The sequence below is a fragment of the Camellia sinensis genome, chromosome 4 (assembly GCF_055761805.1).
Source record: "Camellia sinensis isolate YWXY chromosome 4, ASM5576180v1, whole genome shotgun sequence".
Taxonomy (NCBI): Eukaryota; Viridiplantae; Streptophyta; class Magnoliopsida; order Ericales; family Theaceae; genus Camellia; species Camellia sinensis.
In genome coordinates this window covers 171,428,275-171,454,809 of record NC_138964.1, presented here as the reverse complement: position 1 = coordinate 171,454,809, position 26,535 = coordinate 171,428,275, and the positions used below count along the sequence as shown (strand labels likewise).

General features: G+C 37.6%; 1 protein-coding gene and 1 pseudogene across 1 annotated transcript; both read right to left on the bottom strand.

The window, feature by feature from the left end:
- Nucleotides 1-2,224: 2,224 nt before the first annotated feature.
- LOC114268934 (coniferyl alcohol acyltransferase) lies at nucleotides 2,225-3,004 on the bottom strand. The gene has a single exon (XM_028210165.2). The coding sequence runs from the start codon at nucleotides 3,002-3,004 to the stop codon at nucleotides 2,225-2,227; it is 780 nt and encodes a 259-aa protein (XP_028065966.2).
- A 22,137-nt stretch (nucleotides 3,005-25,141) lies between these two features.
- On the bottom strand, nucleotides 25,142-26,323 carry LOC114305781 (coniferyl alcohol acyltransferase pseudogene; annotated as a pseudogene).
- Nucleotides 26,324-26,535: the final 212 nt, after the last annotated feature.

Below are 26,535 nucleotides of genomic sequence, written 5' to 3'. Positions count from 1 at the left end.
TGCCCTACGGGTTTACAGCTTTCCAAGTTAACACTTGGTTACAACAAAGAGTACTAACTCATACACATTAAGCCCTTGGCTTGTATTTACATGTAATACATCAAAAGTAAAACGACTACATTATGTCCGCCTCTAGCCTCTCAAGCTATGTCCTTGGAGGTGGCATGCTTCCTGCACCTGAAAATGATGTTCCCATATAGGGTGAGCCACAGCCCAGTAGAAATACACTAAACCAACCATGAACAATGACTAAAATATTAGAAATTGATAGGTGGCCAACACTGATACAATCACATAAATCACATATTTATGTCATACGACTTATGAGTCCAAGTTTCCTTTCATTTTCCCTTTTTCAACGGATAGACATATAAGCACTACCCACATTCTCAACAGATATGTATAACAACAATATCCACAGATAAGCATATAAGCTATATCCACATTCTACAACAGATATGTATAACCACAATATCCACAGATAAGCATAAAAGCTATATCCACACATCACAAAGATAAGCATATAAGCTCTATCTTCACTTCTTTAGACAAGCATATGAGCTGTATCTACGGAGTTCATCCCCTATCTTCTCCCAATACTATCCGGTTTAGAGGTACATCCCCTATCTTCCCCTAAACCGCGGAGTACATCCCCCATCTCCTCCTCTACACATAACGTATACAAACACAATGGTTCTATATACAATCACTCAATACATATAATTAATGTATTCTATCAACCGTCATGTTCCATGACACACTTCATAGATTAGTTTCAGTCTGCCTAATCTTCATGCATTGTCTACAACAATCACGACTATCCTCCACCGATAGCCCAAAGCAGTTATTTCTAAACAGAAAAATAAATGCACAATGGATATTCAATCAACATTTCATTTCCTCATTCCTCACAATTAATTATCCCAATTAATTAAACAATGTAATTAGGTCAATTCCCATAATTAACATTTCAACCCTTAGGTCTCATTTTCATCAATGATTTAACATTTATTCCATTTCTCTATTCCAAACATGCATCTAGGTTTATTATGAATAAAACCCCAACTTTTGTAAAATTACACAAAAGCCTCAAACTTTCACAAAATTACCAAACCAACCCCAACATCTCAAAATACCAAAATTTAAAGACAAAATCCATAGAGAGGAGTAGGATATCCCTACCTCGAAGTTTAAGCCAAAAAGGAGATGAAGACTCGAAGATCAACGTGTTCCAAATCCCAACTTTTTCAGATTAAAACAAAGCTCTCAACGCCCTCTATCTTTTTAACAAAAGCCCTAGGCTAGATTCACACTCTAGGGAGATCAATTCTTAGAGAGAATATAAGTGTAGAGAGAGAGGGTCTCGGATCTAGGGTTTGATCAAAAAAAGAAAGTGAAAAAGTGATGTTCAAAACGCTACTGTCCGCTGATATAAAACACGCTCGCTCGAGCGAAGCCTTTGTCTCTCGAGCGACCAGACACAGAAAACTCTCGCTCGAGCCAAGAAGTCCTCGCTCGAGCCAAAAACTCAAAAGTGCGCTCGAGCGAAAGAATGCTCGCTCGAGCCAACAACTCAAACCCTCAGGTCTGCAACCTGAAGCACGCTCGAGCGACAGACCTCTCGCTCGAGCGAAGAACAAACCAGACCGCTCGAGCCAAGAAAAGCTCGCTCGAGCCAAGAAACACAACTCTCAGGTCCAGAACTAGGAGCAAGCGCTCGCTCGAGCGAAGCCACTCTGGCTCGACCCATCAGACACGAACTCAACTCTCGCTCGAGCGAACAACTCCTCGCTCGAGCGAAGGTCCAAAAATCTGGGCAGCAACACTAGGCTCCCAAACACAACCAACCTGTAACAAACCTGCCCAACACATCTTATAACTCAATATACCAATAAAGAGGATGCAAACAAGATAATAAACCACTACCAACATCCACGGACACATGTCCGGATCACTGTACAACAAGGGTAAACCCGGGATCGCTATATTTATTGATGAAAAAAGAGTACAAGCAGTACACAGAAAAACATCAAAAAAGAGAGGGCTGTGGCATGTTTTTTTACTGAATAGCAAAACAAGATCTCGATAGAAACTTGCATGGCAAAGGATCAAATTCATTGGGGAGGAAGGAGCAGAGTGCTTAGGTTTTTTTGAACAAAGAGTGCTTATGTTTTTAATTCATAAAAACCACCGACTTGTACACAATTTTTTTCTCATTCTTTTGCTAGTGAAGATTCAGATAATCAAAGGTTAAGGGCTTAAACACATGAGCAGCTTTGGTCTCTATGAACTTCAATTGCTCTTTCAGCATGTGAATGTAGACAATCCAGTCACCATTTTGCAGAGGACTTGGCATGGGCATGACATAGCCAGCCTCCCCACCCCATGGGAAGTGGTAAGACCCAAACGTCGGCCTTCCCCAACCGAAATCCACCTTTGAGACTGGAAATTGTCGGCCAGATGACACCACAAAAGCCGGTCCATCGCCCTCTTTTCCACTACTACCGGCATATATCTTTGCCAGAGCTGGTTCAGGACGGTGAGCCTCTACCCAATCTATTAGGTCCAAGAAATGCTCCTTCGTCGCTGCATTTGCCAAGCAGTCATGAACTGCCTCCGCCACACAACTCAACGGCTTCTCCTTGAGGTCGCCCGCTCTTTCCTTGCAAAACGGAATGGACAAAACGTTCCCAAAGTAAGCATCCATCAGGGTTGCCTTTTTGATATCTGCATCTGCTTCTCTCAATCTCATTCGTCCATCTACTACAATACCCATCCTGCAAATCTTGTCCCTTTCAGCTTCCCTAGCAGCAACTAGTTTCCACAAGAAGGCACTAAATGCCTCAAGCTTGGTCCTCCCTTGTCCGCTAGTACCATGATTGGCTAATGACTGGAGACGACTGAGTTGATCAGCCTCAATATAATAGATGCGACTTATCAAATCATCGACATTGGGCTTCGGATTTTTGGGTAGTGGTGGTAGGGCAGAGACAGGCACATACATGTCATCCAAGAAAGGATTATACCTTCCGGGCTGTCGAGGGCTGAGTACTGATCCTCCGATTGATGGCAGCAAAGACAGTTGTTTGTGTTGGAAATGGTTATAAAATTCTGGATAAAACCAGAATTTTTTCCTAAGTTCGGTCTATTTTTTAGGTGGGCCCCAAGTGTCGATTTACTCGGGTCAAAGTGGTAACGCGTTCTATGCCGCGTTGTGATTCACGTGGTATATTTGGTTGCTCAAAACCATTACCGAGTGAATGGGAAATTGAAGCCAAAGTGTGCTCCATGGAAATGGAGTTTTGGTGGAAATTCCTTAAGGTTGTAAATTGGCTTGTCCCACATTGTTTTGGTGGGAGGTTTTGAAAGGGTTTATAAGGCTTAGGGTGAGATACTTGGGGTGTGCCCCAAGGGGTACCCAAGTGTTTTAAAGGGAGAGGTTATGGGCAAAATGGGCTAGACCCATTGGACCCAAAAATCACCACACACACGCGCGCGCGCGCCGCCGCCGTCCGTCCGGTCGGTCGGGCGGGCTTGGGCGCGGGTGCGTGGTGTGTGGTTGGGATGGGCTTCTAATCTTTTTGGGCCAAAAACATTTGAATTTAATTTTATTTTTTATTAAAATAAAATCCAGAATTCAAATTAAATTAGTTTGGATTTTTTGTTCATCCAAACAGGGCCCTTCCCGGTTTCAAACAGAAATAAACTGTTTTGGAATTAATGCACACCCAAACAGGGCCCTTCCCATAATTGCTATCTGTTTGAATTGTTGAATCTGTTTGAATTCAAAACCCAACAGGTATCATACCTGTTCAATTCAAAACCAAGAGCCACATACCTATTTAATTCAAATCCAAGAGCCACCTTCACATCTATAAATAGGACCACCCTCATTTGATGTTTATATATTCAGAAATTTCGTATTTCACCTCTGTTAATTCTATTCTTCATCTTGCTGCATTTTATTTCCGAAAGAAAGAGTGTAAACACTTAGTGTGTTCATAAGGCAAACAATTAGTAGTGCTGCTATTGTTTGTGGTAGATCATTTCATCCTGGGAGATAGACGTCCGAATTCTGAAAGCACCGTGGAGAGGACGAATCTGTCTTAAGGACACAGTGTCAAACACTGGACTTGATCAGAAAATAATTCAAAGAAATTAAATCAAGTAAGTTATTTAATTTATTTTCAGTGTTGTTTTTATTTATTTAAATCAGATTTTAATTTTGTTTTTGTAACAAAATAAAATCTTTTTTTATTTATTTATTTTTATTTCGAGTTTGATTTTTGTAATCAAACAAATTCTCTCCTTTTCTCTATTTCTTTTATTCTTGTTGTTGTTTTGTACACAACAGAATTAAATCCTTTTAAATACAGTGAAGATTGTCCTACAATCTTAAGACAGATTCCTTTTTGGGTATCTTCACTGTATTTAATTTTCTGTGTTTTCAAATTAATATTCTGGTTGGAAAAACAAATAGTGATTTATGCTATTTGACAGATAGTAGTAATATACTGTCTCTTTTCTTTGACAACTACTAGTAGTACGATACTGGTGTCATTAACAATTCAGAATATTATTTGGTATTACAGAAAATTCTTGTGATATTTTATTTTTCTAGTTTTAGTAACAAGGAAAATAAAATTATTTTGTTGTTATAATTATTTTCTGGTTTTAGTAACTAGAAAATTAATTTGTGTTTTAATATTTTCTGATTTTTGTAATCAGAGATTATGGCTACTACAACTGAAACTGCATCTGGCAGTGGTACTCCTATTGTTACACCTACATCGGTCCCTATCCAGAACCATGTTCATGTACCAATCAATCATGGAGAAAAACTGGAAAAATTTAATGGTACCGAGTTTAAGAGATGGCAGCAGAAGATGCTGTTCTATCTTACAACTCTTAATTTGGCCCGGTTTCTCCATGAAGAGGCTCCAGCACTTAAAGAGGGTGAAAGTGATCGGCAAGTTGTTGCCGCTGTAGATGCTTGGAAACATTCAAATTTCCTGTGCAGAAACTACATCCTAAATGGCCTTGACAATATGCTGTATAATGTATACAGTCCTCTGAAAACAGCAAAAGAATTGTGGGATTCTTTGGAGAAGAAATACAAGACAGAAGATGCCGGCACGAAGAAATTTGTCGTCGGTAAATTTCTGGACTTTGTTATGGTAGACTCCCAAACGGTGATATCTCAAGTTCAAAGTTTTCAAATAATTTTGCATGATATTCATTCAGAAGGTATGTCTCTTAGCGAGTCATTCCAAGTCGCAGCTTTAGTGGAAAAGTTACCACCGGCTTGGAAAGATTTCAAAAATTATTTAAAACATAAACGCAAAGAGATGACTATGGATGAATTGATTGTAAGATTAAGAATTGAAGAAGATAACCGAAAGGCTGAAAAGAGGAATGGGAAAAATCCCATTGAGTCCAAGGCAAATGTGGTTGAACAAGTTCATAAACCACATAACAAAAAGAGGAAGTTTACTGGAGATGGTCCTAAACAAGGCGATAGTAGCAAGAAGTTCAAAGGAAAATGCTATAACTGTGGCAAAACTGGACATCGAGCTTCTGACTGCCGCCGCCCTAAAAAGAATCATGGAAGTACAAGTAAGAAGACCACCAATCAGGCCAATGTAACAGAATTGGATTACATCTCTGACGGAGTGAATGACATCAACCTTTCTGCTGTGGTGTCTGAGGCTAACTTGGTTGGAAATCCCAACGAGTGGTGGGTTGACACTGGAGCAACTCGTCACATATGTGCGGACAAGAAGATGTTCACTACCTCCAATGAGGCTGCAAATGGTGAACAACTTTTCATGGGAAATTCTTCTACTTCTACTGTGGCTGGACAAGGGAAAGTAATCTTGAAGATGACATCAGGGAAAGAGCTGACCCTCAACAACGTACTGCATGTACCTGACATCCGGAAGAATTTAGTTTCTGGGTCTTTGTTAAGTAAAAATGGTTTTAGGCTTGTATTTGAGTCTGATAAATTTGTATTAACAAAGAGTGGTATGTATGTTGGTAAGGGATACATGAGTGATGGTCTCTTTAAGTTGAATGTAATGACAGTTGTACCGAAAGTTGCTATGAATAAGAATAACACATCTTTTGTTTATATTCTTGAGTCAAATTTATGGCATGGTAGATTAGGACATGTGAATTTTGATGCTTTGCGTAGATTAATTGGTTTAGATTATATACCAAAGTTTGAAATTAATCCTAATCATAAATGTGAAATTTGTGTAGAAGCGAAACTAACTAAGGCTCCATTTAAATCGGTAGAAAGAAAAACCGAACCTCTAGAATTAATTCATACTGATGTATGTGATTTAAAATTTATTCAAACTAGAGGAGGCAAAAAGTATTTCATAACATTTATCGATGATTGCACAAGATATTGTTATGTTTATTTACTTAGAAGTAAAGATGAAGCCTTAGAAATGTTTAAACTCTACAAAACAGAAGTTGAAATTCAACTTGGTAAAACCATTAAAATGGTTAGAAGTGATAGGGGTGGTGAATATGATGCACCATTAAATGAATTTTGTGCACAACATGGCATTATTCACCAAACTACAGCCCCTTATTCTCCACAGCAAAATGGAATTGCTGAAAGGAAGAATAGAACCCTAAAAGAAATGATGAATGCCATGTTACTAAGTTCAGGCTTACCATAGAACTTGTGGGGGGAAGCAATATTGTCTGCTAATTATGTTCTTAATAGAATACCCCACAAGAAAACCAAAAGCATTTCTTATGAATTGTGGAAAGGTCGACCACCTTCCTACAAATACTTAAAAGTGTGGGGGTGTTTGGCAAAAGTTGAAGTACCTGTTCCTAAAAAGACTAAGATAGGACCAAAAACAGTAGATTGTGTGTTTATTGGTTATGCTCAGAATAGTAGTGCATATCGGTTTCTGACTTATAAATCAGATATACCTGATATAAATGTGAACACTATTATAGAGTCAAGGAATGCTGTGTTTTTTGAACATGTCTTTCCTTACAAGAAAGGACAGGAATTAAGTTTACAGAAAAGAACTTATGATTGTACACAAAGTCAAGAGACTAATGACAATCAAACACAAGAGACTAGTAATAGTCTCGACCAACAGGATTTAACTAATGTTGAACCAAGACGAGGTAAGAGAGCGAGAACATCAAAATCCTTTGGTCCAGATTTTCTGACATACTTGTTAGAAAATGAACCTCAAAACTTTAAGGCAGCAATGACAGGTCCTGAAGCACCTTTGTGGAAAGAGGCTGTTAATAATGAAATTGAATCCATTATGCAAAATCATACTTGGGAATTGGTGGATCTTCCACCAGGTTCTAAACCTCTTGGATATAAATGGATATTCAAGAGAAAAATGAAAGCAGATGGTTCAATTGACAAGTATAAAGCAAGACTTGTTGTTAAAGGTTACAGACAAAAGGAAGGTCTGGACTATTTTGACACATATTCCCCTGTGACAAGAATAACATCCATTCGCATGCTTATTTCTATAGCAGCGTTGTTTAAATTAGAAATACATCAAATGGATGTTAAAACAGCTTTCTTAAACGGTGATCTAAATGAAGAGATCTATATGGAACAACCCGAAGGGTTTGTAGTATCAGGGCAAGAAAAGAAAGTTTGTCGACTTGTAAAATCCCTTTATGGATTAAAACAAGCACCTAAGCAATGGCATGAAAAATTTGATCATGCAATGCTTACTAATGGGTTTAAGATAAACGAATGTGACAAATGCGTCTATGTTAAAAACACTGACCAAGGATATGTCATAGTTTGTCTTTATGTGGATGACATGCTTATCATTGGAAGCAGTTAAAACATGATCAAATCAACTAAGCAGATGCTTAACAAAAGATTTGATATGAAAGATATGGGGGTCGCAGATGTTATATTAGGAATGAAAATTACTAAAACATCTGACGGATATGCATTATCTCAATCTCATTATATTGAGAAAATTCTTGATAAATTTATCAAGGATGATTTGAATTTAGCTAGAACACCTGTAGACATCAGTCTTTATTTATCGAAAAATAAAGGTGATGCAGTGTCTCAGTTAAAATACTCCCAAATCATTGGAAGCCTAATGTACCTAATGAATTGTACTCGTCCTGATATAGCTTATGCTATAAGTAAATTGAGTAGGTACACTAGTAACCCTGGAGAAGACCATTGGAAAGCGATCATTCGAGTTCTTAGATATCTAAGATTTACTCGTGATCATGGTTTGAACTTTACTCGATATCCAGCAGTACTCGAAGGTTATTGTGATGCCAATTGGATATCAGATACTAAAGATTCAAAATCCACTAGTGGATATGTCTTTACTCTAGGAGGCGCTGCTGTTTCTTGGAAGTCCACGAAACAAACGTGCATCGCACGATCCACAATGGAATCCGAGTTCATTGCTTTAGACAAAGCAAGTGAAGAAGCAGAATGGCTTCGTCACTTCTTAGAAGACATTCCAATGTGGCCAAAACCTGTGCCAGCTATTTGCATTCATTGTGATAGTCAATCTGCAATAGGCAGGGCACAGAATCATATGTATAATGGTAAGTCACGACATATTCGTCGTCGACATAATACCGTAAGGCAATTGTTGTCAAACGGAATAATCTCAATAGATTATATAAAATCTAAAGAGAATATTGCGGATCCGTTAACAAAAGGTTTGACAAAAGAGCTAGTGTATAGTTCATCGAAGGGGATGGGATTAAAGCCTATTACATAAAGAGTCGTCATAATGGTAACCCTACTTATATGACTGGAGATCCCAAGAACTAAGTTCAAAGGGACAACTAAGTTATGTATGGCTCACCAGAAATCACCAAGGGATTAAAATTCCTACCCATTCCTATGGTGAGAGTGATATCTACAACATATGTTGTCTGCAGGGGTATAAGGATAAGCTTTGCTTTTAATGATTACTTATATCTTGATTAAGGCATAAAATCAAGACGAGTATAAAGAGATACTCACAATAAGAATCACCTATATGAGTGTTGAACTGGGGCCGGTTCTATGAGAATGAAGAGGCTAAATTCTCTAGAAACACTTATGAAAACCAGGTGCGTTCAAGGCCAAAATGAACACAACAGTGAGAACCACGATGTGTTAGAAGATATTTTGTGTGAAATCTGTTGTCTTGGCTTACACAAACGGCTGAACAATTCAAGGCATCGCGTCCATTGGTTAGCCAGTAAGTCCGATAGGTTATCACTAGGGAAGGTTCAAGGCCGAAAACTACCTATCTTGATGCAAGATATTTTCGACTTATACTCTTTCGTTAAAGTCTGCATATTGTTGCATTTCCGTTGTCATCAAATTCCATTCATGTGGGGGATTATTGGAAATGGTTATAAAATTATGGATAAAACCAGAATTTTTTCCTAAGGTCGGTCTATTTTTTAGGTGGGCCCCGAGTGTCGATTTACTCGGGTCAAAGTGGTAACGCGTTCTATGCCGCGTTGTGATTCACGTGGTATATTTGGTTGCTCAAAACCATTACCGAGTGAATGGGAAATTGAAGCCAAAGTGTGCTCCATGGAAATGGAGTTTTGGTGGAAATTCCTTAAGGTTGTAAATTGGCTTGTCCCACATTGTTTTGGTGGGAGGTTTTGAAAGGGTTTATAAGGCTTAGGGTGAGATACTTGGGGTGTGCCCCAAGGGGTACCCAAGTGTTTTAAAGGGAGAGGTTATGGGTAAAATGGGCTAGACCCATTGGACCCAAAAATCACCACACGCGCAGGGCCCTTCCCAGTTTCAAACAGAAATAAACTGTTTTGGAATTAATGCACACCCAAACAGGGCCCTTCCCATAATTGCTATCTGTTTGAATTGTTGAATCTGTTTGAATTCAAAACCCAACAGGTATCATACCTGTTCAATTCAAAACCAAGAGCCACATACCTGTTTAATTCAAATCCAAGAGCCACCTTCACATCTATAAATAGGACCACCCTCATTTGATGTTTATATATTCAGAAATTTCGTATTTCACCTCTGTTAATTCTATTCTTCATCTTGCTGCATTTTATTTCCGAAAGAAAGAGTGTAAACACTTAGTGTGTTCGTAAGGCAAACAATTAGTAGTGCTGCTATTGTTTGTGGTAGATCATTTCATCCTGGGAGATAGACGTCTGAATTCTGAAAGCACCGTGGAGAGGACGAATCTGTATTAAGGACACAGTGTCAAACACTGGACTTGATCAGAAAATAATTCAAAGAAATTAAATCAAGTAAGTTATTTAATTTATTTTCAGTGTTGTTTTTATTTATTTAAATCAGATTTTAATTTTATTTTTGTAATAAAATAAAATCTGTTTTTATTTATTTATTTTTATTTCGAGTTTGATTTTTGTAATCAAACAAATTCTCTCCTTTTCTCTATTTCTTTTATTCTTGTTGTTGTTTTGTACACAACAGAATTAAATCCTTTTAAATACAGTGAAGATTGTCCTACAGTTTGGGCAGAAAACCAATGACAAAACATTCTGAGTGTATTGGTCTCATGATGGGATTCATCTCTTATGAATGTTTTGTAACTGATTGTTGTGTGTATTTTTTGGGGAAATTGGAATTGAAGTGATAATTTTTTTTATGATTTTGCAAATTTTTTTTTTGTCTTTCAACTGATTTATAATTTTTCGGAACTTTTTTAGCATTATTACTGGAGCATATACTACGGGAATGAGAAAAATTGGAAGCTAATAAATTTTTATTTATTTAATTTTGTGTGTGTGTGTGTACATATTAAATAATTTATTAAACTAATTGTTGATTTACAAAATTCAATATTCAATATTCAATTTTGAATTCTTAATTTTTGATTTTTGTTTTTTTTTTCAATAAAAAAAATATTACAAATACATGACAAAATTAAGATTTTTATTATTGATACCGATGAAAATTTTCATTAATTTATAATTTATTTTTGAAACTTTTTTTCTCCTGATCTGTTATTTTCTTTAGATTTTATTTAGGACAAATTTTACTTTATCTCTTATGGTTTGGCTCATGTGCGGATTACACCCTTTTTATTTGGAAACTACATGGCCTCTTGTGGCTTGTGAATTGAAATGCACAGTTAAGCCCATAATCATTTAATAAAAAAAATTAAAATACCTCTGTATATAAATAACATGAGTTTGTGAATTACGAATATTTTCATCTTTTGTTTGGGAGACAAAATGTACTATAACCGTTGTTCTTTATTCAATGTGATTTATCACTTGAAATTTGAAAATGACCATCTAACCCCTTGATGTATTTCATACTTCTGTTAAATTAGATGAAATGTTTAACAATGCATTTCAATTCACAAACCACAACGGTGCTATGTGGTTATTTCCAAATGTGAAGCGGGTAATTCACACATGGGTTAAATCATACAGGGGTAAAGTAAAATTTGGCTTTTTATTTATTCAATGTTAATTTCAGAGAATTATTACAAATTCCTAAAAAAATTTATAATTTTAATTATTAATATCCATAAAGTTTACCACTTATTTGTAATTATTTTTTAAAACTTACCTTGCATTGAAAATTTCCCTTTTATTTATGGAGGAAGAGGCCTATGCAGCTCAGCACAGGTCCCGTTTTGATAATATAAATTATTCATTTTGTTGGACATTTCGTATATTTCATCCACACAAAAAAATTAACTCGATTCAGTGATCATAATTTATTCAATTTATCGCGTTAAAAATAAACCATTCATTTTTTTGCCGATAAACGCTATAAATTGAATAAGTTATGATTATTAGATCGATTTAATTTTTTTATTGAATGAAATAAAGAAAACGCTCAACAAAATAAATAATTCTAATCATCATGATCTATCCGTAACAGACCCACGGAGCCAAACAGCATAATCTGCCTCACTTATTTGAGCAGGTCAATATAAAAATAGAAAGTTAAGATAGGACCCTCCATATAGCTACGGGATTGTACGTTTCAAAATTTTCTATTTTCTTTTTCAAGTATACTCATAATCATTCATCATGTATCAAAATTTACATGAAAAATGCTTGGGAGCACTAATTAGTGCTCCCACTAATTAGGTGGCAGTGGGTCCCGCCATTAATGATGTGATGTTTTGGTCTTGGAGTTGTATTTTTTTTTTTTTACTTTTTTAATGCATTAGTGATATTAGTGGTGATGTTTTTAGTGGGATGAATCATTGTTGAATTTACATATAATTTAATAATTAAAAATAAATTGGGATACGAAAATAAGAAAATTTGACACAAACGTTGATTTAACTCAACAATTTTTTTTTCATTATTTTTGTTAAATTGTTTTTCAGTAGAGATAAATGTATAAGTCCCACATATTTATTAATGTGAATCTATTATATTTTATTTACTGATAAAAAAATCTAATAAAAAAATCCATTCATATATTAGATTAGTGTTTTGTCAAAGAGTTAGCTTCATTATATTGACATTAACATTTTTAATGCCATTTTATAGTTTAATTAAAAATTTGTAATGTGTACTTTTATTGAACATGTTAGGAAATATCTTTATAATTTTTATTATATATACTTTGGGAAAATATTCCACTGATGTGTACTCTTCTTGAAGGGCATTTTTTTCTTTGAGCAAATCTTTCAAGAGTCTGAGAAAAGCAATAAAATTAAATAATATTTCAATCTTCGCTATTAAAAATTTAGATTTTTCCCAAATAACTACTAAAAGTGAAAATCCAAGTTCGACAGCTCTAATTTTATTAAAAATATTAAGAAAATAGAATTTTAACTTTAAACTCACTAATATGTGCGTAGTATTGAAATATATTTGTAATACAAATTTTACTCAAATTCGGATCCATTTGATAGTAAACTAGATATAGATTTTCTTTATAAACACAGTATTAGTACAGACTATTAAAATTAAAAAATTTTAAAATTCAATTTATGATATCAAAGTGTGTGTTGACACCTTATTTTTACCAATTCTAAGAAAATAATAAATAAATAAAAATATTCACCTTGTTTGGTTTAAATTTTCTTAATTCAATTTTTTTAAAATTGAATTTTTTATTTTTATTTTTTGTGTTATTTAATTTTTAGTTAATTTTTTAAATATTTTAAACAATTTTTTTTTTAATTTTTTAGATACATTTAATATAAATACTATTAAAAAGTATAATATTTGTAAAAAAAATTTAAGAATTCACTAAATACCAAAAATATATTTAAAAAAATGACAATTTAATATATTTTCGTATTGTTGTGTATTTATTGATTTTTTTTATAATGTTTTACCTTTTAGGTTGATCTAGGTTAGGTATATCTAAAAGGTATTAAAAAAAGTGTTACTTAAAATATTAAAAAAAATTCACTAAAAACAAAAGAAAAAAAAATTCAATTTTCAAAACATTGAATTTAGAAATTAGAGCCAAACAAAGGTGATTTATATTTCTTATTATTATTCTTTAATTTTACAAGATAAAATGGGGTTTACAAGATCACATTAAACATTTCATGTATAATATGGGAATTTTATGCATAACTCTACGAAAATCTCGAATTGTACAACAAGCTTGTTGGGTGAATATCCAAATACATGACGAACACACATTCAATATATACCTTTATCCAAATGTCACTTGTGTGGCACGAATGCTTCACTTATTTAGAAGAATTCATTTCAGATGGAAAAAGAGACGAAAAAGAAAAGATGAAATTGAGATAAGGAAGCAAATTTATGCTCTTTTGTTTAAATGGCACTAGGTTGGGTCAGTTTATTAATGTGTCTCCATGATGATATAGAAAGAGATTGAGGAATACATGTTAATTTCCTTGCAGTTTATTCCAACAACATTGACTCTTGATTCAGAAACAGTGAAGCTGATTTACTAAATTGTATGGATAAGGTGAGGAAATCTTATAGGATATTTAGGCCTCGTTTAGGAACATGTTATTTTAGTAATTTTTTTAGTTTTTTGGCTAAAATATGAGGTAAAAAACTAGTACGTTTGGGGTATTTTTTGACTTTTTACGAAAAAATGTGCAAAAAGTAAAGAGAAAAGAGAATCTTTGATTTTTTGATATATGTTATAGGTTTTTTAATTTTTTCAGTAACTTTTTAACTTTTAAGTTAAAACAACTACTTGCCAAACGAGGCCTTAAACTTTGATTTGCTTTCTATTCTATGCTTTGTTTTGTAGTTTAAATTCACTAGTCATGAGTTTTCATATGTTGGTTACATAGTTTAGTTATGTATAGTTTGATTTCCACGGAATATATAAAGGGATGAATCTTGGTTTAAATTTAAAAATTAATAATTTTACTAATTTACAAAAAATTAATTTTATTCAAAATTGAATTGTGTAGTAAAAATTGAATTGATATAATGTAAGTTCCACATATAAAATAGGGGGATTTGGTGATAGCCCCTTCACTATCCAATTTGTCTTTCAAAAGGACAAGAATTATATAAGTACTTTCAAAACCCCCTGATATTTTAAAACTTGTTTCTTTTATTATATTACTGTAGACACCCCATTTTTGACCGACCTTAAGACTTAGACGTCACTGATTGAGTGCTCGGTGATGGTGCATATTGTGCTCGTTCAGAAGTTTCAGAGTTTCGGCTGTGAGCCTTGCCTCCAGACTTCCGGGCTCTTTCGTGTCTTGCCTCGGTTTGCGAACCAGGCTCTGTTTTCTCTGTTTTCTCTTCCCGAAAGGAGGGAGAGGTCTCGTAGATCATCTCTCAGTGGCCGTAGGCTACATTTCGTGGTCGTAGGCCATTTTTCCCGTTTGGAGCCCGGTTTCCTGTTTTTTTTCGGAGCCGACGGCCGTGTGCCCCGGTTCGGGACCGCTTAACCACCTCTGTTTGCCCCAGTTTTTGGTATACACCCCACCACCATCCATTCCAACAACTTGGAGCTATTTTTTAGAGCTTAGGAGCACCATTTCTCAGACCAAGAGCTGCTGGTCCATTGGTCTTCAAGGGTAAGCTTCTTTTCCCTCTTTTTTGTTCCTATCTTGCTTTATATCTAAGCCTTGCTTGCAAGCATTTTTGGGCTCCGACCCAAACTGTAAATAGTCATATTTTGAGCTCCTTTTCATGTTTGATTAAGGACCTTTTGCTGTTTGAGGTTTCCTACTATCACTTGCCTCTTTAATTCTCTTTTAGGCCTATTTTTGCATGGTATTTGAGTCTTATTTGTGAGCTGTTTCGTGGCTTGATGTAAAATGTAAAGTGTCTTGTTTTGAGCCCCTCTTCAACTTTGTTGAAAGGCTCTCTTCGGTTTGAGGCCAGCAGCTATCACTTGCCTCTTTATCTCTCTTTTAGACCTATTTTTGGAGGTAAATTTGAATTGATTTTCCCCCCCATTTTTCCCCCCTTTTCCTCCATTCCTCCCTCTATAAAACCAGCAGCTTCAGCTGCATTTTGGGTTAGAAAAAATTTTTGTTTAAGCCTCCTACATTTAATTTCTCTCTCTCTATATTCCAAGCATCAAAACCCTTTTGTTTTTTTTGGCCCCTTTCTACACCACCACATAGCACCACCTCCCCACCATCCTTTCCAAAACTTGGAGCTGATTTTCCAGAGGCAAGGAGCACCTTTTCTCAAGCCAAGAGTTGTTGAAGCATTGGTCTTCAAGGGTAAGTCTTCTATCCCTCTCTTTGGCCCTATTTTTGCTCAATATATTAGCTCCTCTTGCTTGCATATTTGGGCTCTGACCCTAACTAAAAATAGCATTATTTTGAGCTCCTTTTCATGTTTGTTTAAGGGCCTCTCCCTGTTTGAGGCTTCCTTTTTACACTTGCTTCTTTACCTCTCTTGTATGCCTCTTTCTTGCATAGTATTTTAGGCTCATTTTTAAATTGTTTTGAGCTTGGTTATAAACTGAAAAGTGGCTTATTTTGAGCCCTTCTTCAACATTGTTGAAGGGCTCTTCACTGTTTGAGACTTTTGTTTGTCACTTGCCTCTTTATCCCTCTTTTGGCCTTATTTTTGCATGTTTTGTTAGCCCCTTGTGCTTGTATTTTTGGGCTCCGAACCGAACTGAAAATAGTCATATTTTGACCCCTCTTCATGTTTGATCAAGGGTCTTTTGCTGTTTGAGGCTCCATTTTTACACTTTGTGTTTAAACCTTCTTTTAGGCCTATTTCTTGCATAGTCTTTTAAGCTTACTTGTGCACTGTTTTGGGCTCGGTCATAAACTATAAAGTGCATTATTTTGAGACCCTCTTCAACTTTGTTAAAGGGCTCTTCTTTGTTTGGGGCCAGCTTCTGTCCCTTTGTGTTTAATCTCTATTTTAGGCCTTTTCTTATATGATAGATTAGCCCTATTTGCATTCGTTTTTGGGACTTGCTATAAACTGGAAATATGCATGTTTTGGGACTGTCTTGCTTCTTTCTTCATACTTAATGATCAAATAATTCATTTTTTGTATAGCTATAGGCCAATGCATATGCCTAGTTTTGTGTTTCGGGTTCATTCCACGCATCGGGTGCCATGTTTCCATGTTTCGGGGCTGTTTTGCATCATATTTCAGCACTGAAATTTGCATGTTTGCATACCATGTTTCATGCCTTGCCATGCCTTGTTTGTGTTGCATGCTATGCCTTGGGTTCGGTCCTCGGTTTGCGTGCATGTGTGCACGCATTTCGAGTGTCTCATTTTTCATCTCATGGCTACTAATGTGAGTGTGGCTGAGGTCCACTCATGTTGGTGTAAGTCCATTGTGCATTGAGTATGCCATTTCATTTTTTAGCATTGCGTATGCTAGGTTGTATGTTAGAGCATTGCGTATGCCTTGCTACATCGTGCATTGTGTATGCCATCTCATAGCATTGTGCATGCTAGGTTGTATATTAGTTGCATTCATGCATGTCATGCATATTGCATTGTGCTTGGGATAGGAGTTAGCCCGAGCACAGGAAATGAGGGACGTTTCGTACTTCGAGTGACGGAACGTGTCTTAATTCCCAGTCACCGACACTCTGGATTATCCATGATGGTGTTTAGGTCTTGTTGTGTTTATATGTGCATTCATTTCATATTGAGTTGTGCAATTCGACTCCTCGGCCATCATGCATCGATATGCGTGATTGGTGGCACGAGGATCGAGGACTACACTCCCCGAAGAGTAGTCATGCATACATATGTGAAAATACTTTGCCATGCCCCTTTGTTGCTCTCTGTTGCAGTAAATCAGAAATCGGCAGCCTTCCGGAGCTTGGCACGCATTCCAAGAACAATTGCAAACAAAGGCAAACCGGGGCATTGCGAGGGATTCTCCACACAAGGCAACCCGAGCATGCATCATTCATCATCCGGAGCAGATTTGAGACAGTCCTTGGCTTGCATGCCAATTTATTGCTTTCCTAATTTAATTTGTTAATTAATTAGGGTTTTGTATATATTTAGACTGTAATTATTTGGGACTGTATATTATTTATTCGGACCCTCTGCGCGAGGGCAATATTATAATAAGTGTGCGTGTGTGTGATGTATGTCTTCCAACCCTACGTCTTTCTCCCTTTTATTTACCCACTTATGATGGTTAGATTAGGGCATGTTTTAATTAGCATACAGTATGATAGCATGTTTGCATTCATTCATCTGTTTTGCATGCACTGGGCTCGGCGCATCATACTAACTGCATTGTATTTTTAATTCCAAGTTGAATACATGTTAGCTGTAGCATTTCATATGCCATGTTTAGAATAGCCGAGCCTGCTATAGTTGCATTTTCGCATGTGTTGCATTAGGCATTTCTGTATAATTAGGATCATGCATGGATTTCTAATTAGCTTCTATTTTGGCTTGGAGTACTCGATAAGTTTTATGCTTTAGCATCCTTGCATGCGTGTGAGTGACTGCCATGAATAGCATGCTTACCATGAGGCTATATGCTTATGTAATATAACTGCCTGAATGCCTGTGGGTGAAGGTTGGGTTATTTGAATTGGAACAATTCATCAAATGTGTGTTTTAAGCCCACTAGATAGTGGCAAAATCATGTTTTTTCTAAGCCCACCCGAGGGTGGTAAATCCACGTCTTAGCCTACTTGGGGGTAGCACCATCAAACCACTAAAAAAAATAAACATGAAATGTTTTGCTCCAATTCAGACGATCCAGTCTATACTTGTATGTTGTGCGCATCTCATAGTAAGTCTAGGATAATAACCGGAATAAGAACGCATAATGTTTTCAAAAATAGATATCATGGTTAGTAGAGTCCGATCTTTGATCGGGCGAGCGGGGGTGCTCACGAAGTGACCTTCTCCAATCGTACCCAAGTTCCCGAGCCGAGGCAACTTTGGTGATGATGGACACGTGGCCTTAGGCAAACGAGTCAGGGTTTCCTAAATTTTCCCAAAATAAAACATTTAGGTGGCGACTCTGTATCTGGCAAAGCAGTCCATGTTTGGCACTTCTTTCAAAATCTGTTTTCTCAAAACGATTTGAGAATCACAAATAAGAAAAGGGTGGGAAATAATACCCGGAGAAACTGGCTCCTCATGCACCAAGAGGTCTCTCGTCTTTGTAACACGTCTGAGTGTTGTGTCTTTTGTTTTGTCTCGATTCTTGCTTTGAGTCAGTCCGAGTGTGTCTCGATGTGTTTAGGTTGTTTACCTTTTGTTTTCCATTATTGAGTCTTTTTCGCTGTGTTCAGTTGTAGGCTCAATACTCGGTCGAGAACTCATTTCTCAATTTCAAAAAAATCATCTTGTGCTCAGAGTGCTGTGCCATTCTCCACATTTATGCAAAACAAGATTTGTTCTTTCATAAAACTGCAGGGTCCACCCCCGATAAGTGTGAACGGTAAAACAAGGACCTATCTGAAGCTATATAAGTTCCGGACTACAAAGCAAAAGAAAAGAGGGAAAATTTTGAGCATCTGAGTGTGTTTCACCTTCAGAAAATTCTAAGATTGCATTCCATATGTACCTCTTCAGGCCTTGTCAGGGCTCCGAAGAATGAGTGTGCCTCTACTCCAAGCTTAAGCATGCTTCAAGTCAGAATGGCAATTAAAGCAGCAGCAGATGTTATCTCTCGCCAATATAAACAGGGTGTGCCCTTTTTGAGCTGAGTGTGTTGCAAAGTCCTCTAAGAGGTAAATCAGAGGCACCAGAGTACATATTTGATGCTCCTCTACTGCATAGAATGTGAACTTTCATATACACTATTGGTGCATGCATGCCGCGCATCGTTATGATTCATGCATAGAATATGCTTGTTTTCGATTCCGCATAGAATATGCTTTGCTTGTTTCATGCATAGAATATGCTTGCTTTCAATATTGCATAGAATATGCTTCCACACTTGCATAGAAAATGCCTGTATCTTTTGCATGGAAAATGCCCCCGTACTTGCATAGAAGATGCATTTTATCGCACTTTCTTGTGCATTTTATCTCACTCGCACTGTCTTGTGCACTTACACTTTGTGTCTCACTTGCATTGTCTTGTGCATCTTGTGGTTGTATCTCAATCGCACTGTTTTGTGCATTTCAAATCACTCGCGCTGTTTAGCGTATTGCACTGTTTTGTACATTTCAAATCACTCGCGCTGTTTAGCGTATCGCACTGTTTTGTGCATTTCAAATCACTCGCGCTGTTTAGTGTATCGCACTGTTTTGTGCATTTCAAATCACTCGCGCGGTTTAGCGTATCACACTGTCTTGTGCATTTCAAATCACTCGCACTGTTTAGCGTATCACACTATTTTGCGCATTTCAAATCACTCGCGCAGTTTAGCGTATCGCACTGTCTTGTGCATTTCAAATCACTCATGCTGTTTAGCGTATCGCACGGTTTTGTGCATTTCAAATCACTCGCGCTGTTTAGCGTATCGCACTGTCTTGTGCATTTCAAATCACTCGCGTTGTTTAGCGTATCGCACTGTTTTGTGCATTTCTAATCACTCGCGCTGCTTAGCGTATCACACTATTTTGTGCGTTGTACCATTCGTGCTATCTTGCGCACCTCACCTGCACTTGTTAGTGTATTGCATCATGCTATCTTGCGCCGTGACCATTACTTGCATTGTGCATGCATTTTATCGCGCTATCTTGCGCACCTCACCTTCAGCATCGCACTGTTTTGTGCATTCACTCTACTCGCACTGTTTTGTGCACCTTTAGCTCGCACTGTCTTGTGCACTCACCTGGTCCAGAAGACCTTAAATCCTCCGGTCTAAAGAGACCTTAAATCCTGCATCTTTATTCGCACTGTCTTGTGCACTCCCCGGTCTAGGAGACCTTAAATCCTCTAAAGGTGCAATTCCTTTGGTGTTTGTCATGCCCGAACGACTTTTGATGGTCTGGTATAGCCACCTGCCTGTGTTAGTAGTGAGTTCCTAGGAGACCAACTGAGACAATGGAAACTAGAGTTCGAATGGCTCATGCCTAGAACGCAAAGGTTCGGGATTTTCGAGACTAAAGTCTGGTTTAAATACCCAGGGGTATATCCTCGGCTTGAAATCTGTATGGCAGCCCCATAGATTGAGATAGCATGTGTATGCGCCTCAATTCTGGATACTGAACCAACCTAGTCTGTCACCCTGTTGGAGAATAGGGAAAACTGCGACCATAGTCAGGGAGAAAAGTAGTACCTGCGGTTCAACCAAGGAGAAGCGAAAGATCCCCAACAGCATGAGGTAAGTCATTGCCAATTGCCCCTGTAAGGTACCTTTACCTCTTAGCTATTACATTGCATTTTAGCCACTACATTACAGTGCATTGCATGAATTCTCAATTTTCAAACCGGCTTCGCGTAGCGTATAAGTCCAATTATCAAACCGGCTTCGCGTAGCGTATAAGTCCAATTTTCAAACCAGCTTCGCGTAGCGTATAAGTCCAATTATCAAAATCTTCCTGCATATCATTTTGCATCTTGCCCCCTGCCTGCGGGCATGCCTGCGGGCACATCTTTGTTATCTTGCCTGTTTGTCTAAGTCTTCGGCCTTGTCAAAAATGGGTCGTCTCTGGGCTTTGACATTCACTCCCGTCACGTGTGACTTTCGAGTTCTGTCAAAGAGGGGCAACTGTAGACACCCCATTTTTGACCGACCTTAAGACTCAAACGTCACCGATTGAGTGCTCGGTGATGGTGCATATTGTGCTCGTTCAGAAGTTTCAGAGTCTCGGCTGCGAGCCTTGCCTCCGGACTTCCGGGCTTTTTCGTGTCTTGCCTCGGTTTGCGAACCAAGCTCCGTTTTCTCTGTTTTCTCTTCCCGAAGGGAGGGAGAGGTCTCGTAGATCATCTCTCAGTGGCCGTAGGTTACGTTTTGTGGTCGTAGGCCATTTTTCCCGCTTGGAGCCCGGTTTCCGGTTTTTTTTCGGAGCCGACGGCCGTGTGCCTCGGTTCGGGACTGCTTAACCACCTCTGTTTGCCCCGGTTTTTGGTATACACCCCACCACCATCCATTCCAACAACTTGGAGCTGTTTTTTAGAGGCAAGGAGCACCTTTTCTCAAGCCAAGAGTTGTTGAAGCATTGATCTTCAAGGGTAAGTTTTCTATCCCTCTCTTTGGCCCTATTTTTGCTCAATATATTAGCTCCTCTTGCTTGCATATTTGGGCTCCGACCCTAACTGGAAATAGCATTATTTTGAGCTCCTTTTCATGTTTGTTTAAGAGCCTCTCCCTGTTTGAGGCTTCCTTTTTACACTTACTTCTTTACCTCTCTTGTATGCCTCTTTCTTGCATAGTATTTTAGGCTCATTTTTAAATTTTTTCGAGCTTGGTTATAAACTATAAAGTGGCTTATTTTGATCCCTTCTTCAAAATTGTTGAAGGGCTCTTCACTGTTTGAGGCTTCCTTTTGTCACTAGCCTCTTTATCCCTCTTTTGGCCTTTTTTTTGCATGTTTTGTTAGCCCCTTGTGGTTGTATTTTTGGGCTCCGACCCAAACTGAAAATAGTCATATTTTTACCTCCTCTTCATGTTTGATCAAGGGTCTTTTTCTGTTTGAGGCTCCCTTTTTACTCTTTGTGTTTAAACATTCTTTTAGGCCTATTTCTTGCATAGTGTTTTAAGCTTACTTGTGCACTGTTTTGGGCTCGGTCATAAACTGTAAAGTGCATTATTTTCAGCCCCTCTTAAACTTTTTTGAAAGGCTCTTATTTTTTTGGGGGCCAACTTCTATCCCTTTGTGTTTAATCTCTATTTTAGGCCTTTTCTTGCATGATAGATTAGCCCTATTTTCATTCATTTTTGGGACTTGTTATAAACTGGAAATATGCATATTTTGGGACTTTCTTACTTCTGTCTTCATACTTCATGATCAAATAATGCATTTTTTGCATAGCTATAGGCCAATGCATGTGCCTAGTTTTGTGTTTCGGGTTCATTCCATGCATCGGGTGCCATGTTTCCATGTTTCGGGGCTGTTTTGCATCATATTTCAGCACTAAAATTTGCATGTTTTCATACCATGTTTCATGCCTTGCCATGCCTTGTTAGTGTTGCATGCTATGCCTTGGGTTCGGTTCTCGGTTTGCGTGCATATGTGCACGCATTTTGAGTGTCTCATTTTTCATCTCATGGATACTAATGTGAGTGTGGCTGAGGTCCACTCATGTTGGTGTAAGTCCATTGTGCATTGAGTATGCCATTTCATTTTTTAACATTGCGTATGCTAGGTTGTATGTTAGAGCATTGCGTATGCCTTGCTACATCACGCATTGTGTATGCCATCTCATAGCATTGTGCATGCTAGGTTGTATATTAGTTGCATTCATGCATGTCATGCATATTGCATTGTGCTTGGGATAGGAGTTAGCCTGAGCACGGGAAACGAGGGACGTTTCGTACTTCGAGTGACGGAACGTGTCTCAATTCCCAGTCACCGACACTCCGGATTATCCATGATGGAGTTTAGGTCTTGTTGTGTTTATATGTGCATTCATTTCATATTGAGTTGTGCAATTCGACTCCTCGGCCATCATGCATCGATATGCGTGATTGGTGGCACGAGGATCGAGGACTACACTCCCTGAAGAGTAGTCATGCATACATATGTGAAAATACTTTGCCATGCCCCTTTGTTGCTCTCTGTTGCAGTAAATCAGAAATCGACAGCCTTCCAGAGCTTGGCACGCATTCCAAGAACAATTGCAAACAGAGGCAAACCGAGGCATCGCGAGGGATTCTCCGCACAAGGCATCCCGAGCATGCATCATTCATCATGCGGAGCAGATTTGAGACAGTCCCTGGCTTGCATGCCAATTTATTGCTTTCCTAATTTAATTTGTTAATTAATTAGGGTTTTGTATATATTTGGACTGTAATTATTTGGGACTGTATATTATTTATTCGGACCCTCTACGCGAGGGTAATATTGTAATAAGTGTGCGTGTGTGTGATGGATGTCTTCCAACCCCACGTCTTTCTCCCTTTTATTTACCCGCTTATGATGGTTAGATTAGGGCATGTTTTGATTAACATACAATATGATAGCATGTTTGCATTCATTCATCTATTTTGCATGCACCGGGCTCGGCGCATCATACTAACTGCATTGTATTTTTAATTCCAAGTTGAATACATGTTAGCTGTAGCATTTCATATGCCATGTTTAGAATAGCCGAGCCTGCTATAGTTGCATTTTCGCATGTGTTGCATTAGGCATTTCTGTATAATTAGGATCATGCATGGATTTCTAATTAGCTTCTGTTTTGGCTTGGAGTACTCGATAAGTTTTATGCTTTAGCATACTTGCATGCGTGTGAGTGACTGCCATGAATAGCATGCTTACCATGAGGCTATATGCTTATGTGATATAACTACCTGAATGCCTGTGGGTGAAGGTTGGGTTATTTGAATTGGAACAATTCATCAAATGTGTGTTTTAAGCCCACTAGATAGTGGCAAAATCATGTTTTTTCTAAGCCCACCCGAGGGTGGCAAATCCACGTCTTAGCCTACTTGCGGGTAGCACCATCAAACCACCTAAAAAAATAAACATGAAACGTTTTGTTCCAATTCAGACGATCCAGTCTATACTTGTATGCTGTGCGCATCACATAGTAAGTCTAGGCTAATAACCGGAATAAGAACGCATAATGTTTTCAAAAATAGATATCCTGGTTAGTAGAGGCCGATCTTTGATCGGGCGAGCGGGGGTGCTCACGAAGTGACCTTCCCCAATCGTACCCAAGTTCCCGAGCCGAGGCAACTTTGGTGATGACGGACACGTGGCCTTAGGCAAACGAGTCAGGGTTTCCTAAATTTTCCCAAAATAAAATATTTAGGTGGTGACTCTGTATCTGGCAAAGCAGTCCATGTTTGGCACTTCTTTCAAAATCTGTTTTCTCAAAACGATTTGCCAGATTTGGACTCTTTGGTTCAGATTTAGAACCGTGACAATTTGAGAGTCTGAACTGTAGTGAACCCCAAATGAACAGAACGGGACTCATCCCTCTCGGGGCGTTCGGGGACGTCTACAATTACCCTCATATCTATCAGCTCTCCTATTAAGCCATCTTCACTATGTATTTCAGAGTAAAATTTTACTCTGTATAAAAGTAAAATTTTATACTCTGAAACTAAAGTAAAATTTTACTCTGAATAAGAGTAAAATTTTACACTCTGAAACTAAAAGTAAAATTTTACTCTATATAAAAGTAAAATTTTACTCTGAATAAGAGTAAAATTTTACACTCTGAAACTAAAAGTAAAATTTTACTCTGTATAAAAGTAAAATTTTACTCTGGTTCTGTCAAATGAAAAAAACAGAGCAATAGAACCAGAGTAAAATTTTACTCTGGTTCTATCAAATGAAATTAGATCATTCACAGCCACCGTTCTTCTGTTTCTTCACAGTTACTTGCCTCTTTCGTATCACCTCTTTGGCTTCTCTGTTATCTATTACATATACACAATCCATATTGCTCACTCACGACACAAAAATTTATCAAAATCAAAAACAATTTTACAACAAAAAGTTGAGAGAACATAGTAACAACTCATCAATAGATCAATTTAAGAACTTAACAACACTATCCAAATGAAAAATCTCTCCCTCCCTCACACACACACACACACACACACATATATATATATATATGAAAAATCTGAAGAGCTGTGTTCAAATATGAAAATTTTGAACAGTCGCACGATTCGTCTCTATACTCTTTCACAATTTGAATTTTTTATCGACGAGGCTATCATCAACGGCAAGAACATGAACTTCATGAGAATTGGAAGGCGATACATCGACGTCATCGAAGCTTTCTCTGATCATCTCCGACGATCTCTTCCATTGCGAAACCTATGCGCCATTCAAAGAAAATTCTCTGCAACTGAGAGTGATTTAGGTATATTCACAGTTTTGGTTGAAATCACGAGAGCTTCAAACGAATCCAATTCAAACCCTAGGAATGGAAGAGAGAAGGAAAAAAGAGTGGAGAAGGTGAGGAAATTTAGTTGAGGGTATAATAGTCTAATAAAATATTTAAATAATAAATTTTGTCCTTTATGCAAAATTTTATAATTATGAGGGGGTTTAGAAAATATAATTTTTTTCTCAGTCCTTTTAACAATGAAAGGAAGGTAAAGGGGGTTTATAGCTAAATTTCCCTATAAAATAAATTTAAATTATAGATTGATTTTCTATGCAAAATTATAGATAAAAAAAAAATCTAATGCTACTTAAAATAGATAGTAGGCCATATAGGTAACGGGTTAAGTGTGCCTTTTGGTCAATATGTTGCAAAAGAAGAATGGATTGGGGCCCACAAGATGAAAGCAGAAGGAAAGAGATTCTTTCCGTTCTACATACGTAATGAACGATTTTCATTAAAAATATAAATTTATAATTATTTTAAATTTTAAAAACTATTATACTTATGTAATACAATACCTGAACCGAGAGCACCCCTTGCTTCTTCTTAGGCACCAACTTACCTTCAATGCTGTAATCAGGGTTGTAGAAATTGAGACCTTGAAGCTCTACGTGGGCAAAAGCTTCAATGAAGTCCACTCCACGGTTGTTGCAGAGAAGCTGAGGTTCACCCACAGTGTTGTGTACAACCTCCCCAGCAAATGGATAGTAAGAAACTAAAGCTTGAGACATGGCCTTCTTCAAAACACCGATCATGGAGGCAAATGTGAACAACATTAAGCCCCCTTCTTTTCCAATGAGTCTTGTGGTGGTGGTGGTTGGATTCTTATAACAAAAGAATACAGCGACGTCGACAGGAGGCAAGAGCAAGTCATGGTTGGAAAGTGGTAGCAAATGCACATGCATCGGCAACGCTGCCGCCACCACTTCTGTCTTCCTCACCTCCACCACCACCAACTCTCCTTTCCCACTCATTTTTTGTTTATTTCAGAGAGAACTGAGTTGGGGATATGGGAGGCGACGACGGAAAATTCATAATGGAAAAATGCACCTGCACATAATACAGACATGGGTGGGCCTTCTCTAAGTTACGAGAAATTCTATGAAACGTATCCTGTGCAGTGGAAAAAGGAAAATGAGTGGGAGCTCTAATTAAAGTTATCACTAATGATGTGACAGTGAGTCTC

What these genes read in the sequence shown, in the direction of transcription:
- LOC114268934 (XM_028210165.2), bottom strand. Translation starts at nt 3,004, where the DNA reads ATGTATGTGCCTGTCTCTGCCCTACCACCACTACCCAAAAATCCGAAG.